This window comes from Thermobia domestica, chromosome 10 (assembly GCF_964235325.1).
Source record: "Thermobia domestica chromosome 10, izTheDome1.hap1.1, whole genome shotgun sequence".
In the NCBI taxonomy this organism is placed as follows: domain Eukaryota; kingdom Metazoa; phylum Arthropoda; class Insecta; order Zygentoma; family Lepismatidae; genus Thermobia; species Thermobia domestica.
This window is the reverse complement of record NC_137463.1, coordinates 35937320-35942107: the sequence shown is the minus strand read 5'-3', so window position 1 is coordinate 35942107 and position 4788 is coordinate 35937320. Positions and strand designations below refer to the sequence as shown.

The 4788-nt window shown below is 38.8% G+C and overlaps 1 protein-coding gene across 1 annotated transcript; it reads left to right on the top strand.

The window, feature by feature from the left end:
• Positions 1-1848: 1848 nt before the first annotated feature.
• On the top strand, positions 1849-2454 carry LOC145661430 (uncharacterized). The gene has a single exon (XM_081726735.1). The coding sequence runs from the start codon at positions 1849-1851 to the stop codon at positions 2452-2454; it is 606 nt and encodes a 201-aa protein (XP_081582861.1).
• The last annotated feature ends 2334 nt before the right edge of the window (positions 2455-4788 follow it).

The following is a 4788-nucleotide window of genomic DNA, read 5'->3' as shown; positions in this document are numbered from 1 at the left end:
CTCGTTTGCTATTTTACTGACTTCCATTAATTTTATTTTGTTTGTCTTTTGCTTTTTAAAAAAAAAATACAGAGCACAATTTACATTCCTTGGTGCTTACTGTTTAAGGATACCAAATCAGTACACAAAACCATTTCTGTACTAGCATGCACAATTTTTCAGTAGCAAAATTTTTTAAAAAATAACACTGATTTTAAGCTTGTTTAATACTCAATTTAATTCTCCTTCACAGAGAATTTTGTTGGAACTGGTGGAATATATATACATATGAAAAGTCCCACATATGCTGTCAATTTTGATGACAATTCCCATTGTCCCTTTTCGACAAATTGACGTCAAAAATCCCACAAAACGGGGTTTTCCCCATGGGTTGACATCACTGGGGGAGAAATCCTTTTGCGTAATTTTCCAGAAAATCGACTGTTTTTGTAAACCTAAAAACTCAAGCTCTACGATAACCACGCCATCTATTAAGATGAAATTCAAATTGAAGAACATCTCCATTAAGCTTTCCATTATGACATTAACAAGACAACGGTATACAGGGTGTTTCTAAAACAACACCGACAACATTTGGGAGATGATTCCTGACACCAAGATAAGAGAAAAAGTATAGACCAACCTGGGTGCACAAATGCTTCCTTTCGGAGTTATAGGCTGCCGAAAACATGAAATAATGAACTTTAAAGGTTCATAGCTCCAAAACTAGAGGACCTACCGTAGTCGAGTCAAGACTTTATTTAGGAACTAATATGTGCACTACCCAAAAATTCATGTTTCAGAATCCCAAGGTACTCACACAACAATTTTTATAGAATAAGTTTGGCCATGGGTGTATAACTTGAAGTAGGGGAGAAGTGCCGATTATCACACCCCTTCCTAATTCCGTACCCCGTTGGATTTCGGCCGGGGAGTGCTGCACTCTGGTGTTAACACGTGTACTATAATCGGCTGAGGTATCTACTCCAGTAGACGGAGTTTCACCGCGCTGTGTGCACGTGGAAGAAAAGCACGAGCTATTGTAATTTTGGTGAAGGCCAAAATATTTTGCAAGATTGTCGTCAACGATATATTCTGCAGTCAAAGGTATGATATAATCATATAATTAGTGCATAAATGGTATGTGTAACTACCTAGTTATAGTGTGAAGTGTATATTGCAAAGTGGATACCAAATGTGTTGGTAGAAGTAGGCGCCATGTTAGCATGCCCACTTGTGCCGAATATCGCACCCTGCATATGTTCCAAATACCGCACGGGTGCGATATTACGAATAGCACTTTTCACCTTGGAATGATGTCACATAAGGCTGTACAGGGCATGTTCCGTGTGGGTTGTGCCGAACAGGATATAGATAAGCTAGTTTCCATTAGGTAAGGGCGAAAACCAACTCTTGGGTACAGTCTGGAAAGTGAATTAGTGAGGTATTGTGTAGATATGGAATCTGTGTTTTTTGGTTTAACGGCCAAGCATATCAAACTTTTAGCTTTTCAACTCGCTGAAATCAATTCCGCATCCATTTCCGAAGAACGATTAGTCAGCTGGTGCTAAATGGTTTCGTGGCTTTATGACTAGCAATCCAAAGCTCACTCTAGGAAAACATCAACCGACAAGTCAGAGCTAGACGTAAGGGGTTCACTAAAGAAAAGGTTAATGCATTTTTTTTTATATATACGAACCACTGGTTGACATTGTGCATTATGACCCAACAAAAATTTACAACGTTGACGAAACAGGCCTTACCATCGTCCAGCACAAAACAACAAAGGTGATTGCTCTTAAAGGGAAAAGGCAAGTTGGTTCAGTTTCGTCCGCGGAACGTGGTTCCCTAACCACAGTGGTTTCATGCATGAGTGTGTCAGGGCATTTTGTGCCACCCCTTATTGTATATCCTAGAAAGAATATGAAGCAGGAACTTCTGGATGGTGCCCCTTATGGCACCATCGCTCACTGCCACAGCTCAGGCTGGATACAAATTGATAGTTTCCTTAAATGGTTCCAGAAGCAGTTCTTAACGAACGTCAGACCCTCCAAAGATAATCCAGTTATTCTTATTCTGGATGGCCATTACTCACATACGAGCAATGTTAGGTTGCTTCAATTGGCACGCGAGAATGGTGTTCACATTTGTTCTTTGCCACCAGACACGACACATAAATTGCTACCTCTCGACAGAGCTTTTGTGCAACCTCTGAAAACATATTATGCGCAAGCAATAGAGACATGGCTCAAACATAACAAACACAGAGCAGTTACCCACTTCGAAGTTGCAGCATTGTTTGGAGAAGCTTACAAAAAGGCTGCCACAATTGAAGTAGCTGCCAATGGATATCGAGTGACTGGTCTGTATCCCTGCGATTGCAATATATTTTCTGAGCATGAATACATTGCTGAGCAAACGAAGAAGTCAGCAAGGAAGCAGCAAACGGAGGGACTGTGGCTTCCACACACGTGAGAACACTTAGGCCTACATCACCAACAGAAGGCCCCAAGACATCTACAGCATTAGGCCTGCATGAATCACCTGCTGCTCACTCTTCAACGACTTTTGAAGGCAGTTATTTAGGAAACACCGATACGTTCAACCAGTCTTCGCATTCTTCAAATGGATGCACCTCCAGTGCATCGTCACTCGTCTTACCATCGGTTGTAAGTCCAGTGCCTCATCATGTGCCTAATCCTGGTATGTCTAGAGGAAGACATGGTGGTTCTGCTACTCTTCTAACAAGCTCACCACACAAAAATAAACTCACTGAAGATTTGCAACGCGCACCTCAAAAAGGAACAGTCAAACAAAATGAAAGGAATTGGAAAGGACACACGTTCGTACAGAGAATAAACAAACGTTAAAGAAGGGGAAGAAAAGAACACGGGAGAGATGCCCTGGCATAACCAGTGATGAAAATTTGGATATGTCTTTTCATTTAGTGTCAACTGATGAAGACAGTAAAAATGAAGACTGAGAATGTCCTTATTGTAACGGAACATTTTCACGTGACAAAGGAGGCGAAAAATGGATCCGTTGTATTCAGTGTAGCTCTTGGTGGCATGAGCTATGCACGAGTACTGACGACTACAAGCAGCTTGTGTGTGATTTGTGTTTGGAACATTAGAATAATCACTTTCACATTGAATTTGACGTGAACACTGAACCGCATTAGCGGCATTGTGTTTTTTTATTTCGCCTCTTCTATAACTACATCTTTTCTAATGTTTTCTCAAAGCATCCATTCCATATTTCATTGAATATTTCTAGCTGTGTAGCCCTATGCAATTTCGATGTTTCATTTGTAATTTGTAGCATACATGTAGGCTATTTTGCAAGCCCATGTTCCATTTCTGGATAATTTGTACAAGAATGTGTTGTATGCTTTAGAATGTAGACCAAGCATGTGTTTTTTTCTATTTTAGCATGTAAGAAGCCTTAATAGTTGTAGCATATTAACATATAAGAAGCCTCTGTTTAATTGCATGTCACATTATAACTTCTTGTTCTTGTTTTCGGCAACAAAGTCCTGCACATTATGTCCTTACAAAATGTGTTCTTAATATCGCACCGGGGTACGATATTATGCACACTTGTTTTCAACTCGGAAAATCGTAGAATTTTGTTTAAAACGTTATGTACAAGTATGGAATGTATTGAAATCCATTCTAGGCATCACACGAGTTGGCAAACACTCCGTCCTTTGCCTTGTCCTTGTTCTGTTTTCATTTTCAACTATTTCTGCTTCGCTACGTACGAAAAATAAAATGGGTGCGATATTCGGCACCTCTCCCCTACTCACCAACTGCCTCTATAAAAATTGTTGCGGAAGTACCGCAGGATTCTGGATAGAGAACATCCGTATTTGGATAGAACATATACTAGTTTTTAAGCTATGGACCTTTAAAGTTCATTTTTTTCGTGTTTTCGGCAACCTATAACTCCGAAAGGAAGCATTTGTGCATCCAGGTTGGTCTGTACTGTTTTTCTTATCTTGCTGTCAAGAATCACCTCCCAAACGTTGTTTTTAAACACACTGTATAGTATGGTCATTGATATTTGGCCCAAAATTATCGCCTTCATGAAAGCTTTCATTATGGCATTAGCAAGACAGCGTTATATAGTATGATTATTGAAATATAGCCCAAAATTCTCGTCCTCATTAAGATTTTTCATTATGACATTAACAAGACAACTGTATATAGTATGGTTATTGAAATATAGCCTGGGACGTCTAAAGCTCTGGTGCTGCAGTGCAGTAAAAATCAAGATTCATGAAAACAGACTATGTATCATTCCCATGCTACCAGAGATTTTTTCGCAAACTTAACGTTTTATTTTCTACAAAACTACGTGGAAGAATTTGACGGAAAATTTTTATGACATGGGTCTGCAAAAAGTTATGTCCAGAAACAATAAATGTTTCAACATCAACGGGAACTATTTTGAAAAACTGAAGGTATGTAGAATCTCCTAAAAACATAATATAGCGGTACTCAAAATGTTTAGAAGTTAATTTTTATTATAAAACGTACGTTACTTTTAAAGCATTCCTGATACTTATTATCCATATGTTCAAATTGCTGAAAAAGTATCCCAGATAATGAAACTCTGATTTCAAATTTGAATTTACCGCTATGAATTCCTTTAGTATGACTAATTTTCACCTCAGAAATAGAACCGTTGTAACACAGTGAGTTTGCTACCTGGTAACATAAAGGTGTCAACATATTCGCTGGGGCAAATGCTATTATAAACACGGCCATATATATAAAACGTAATTAAACCAACCAACATATTGCA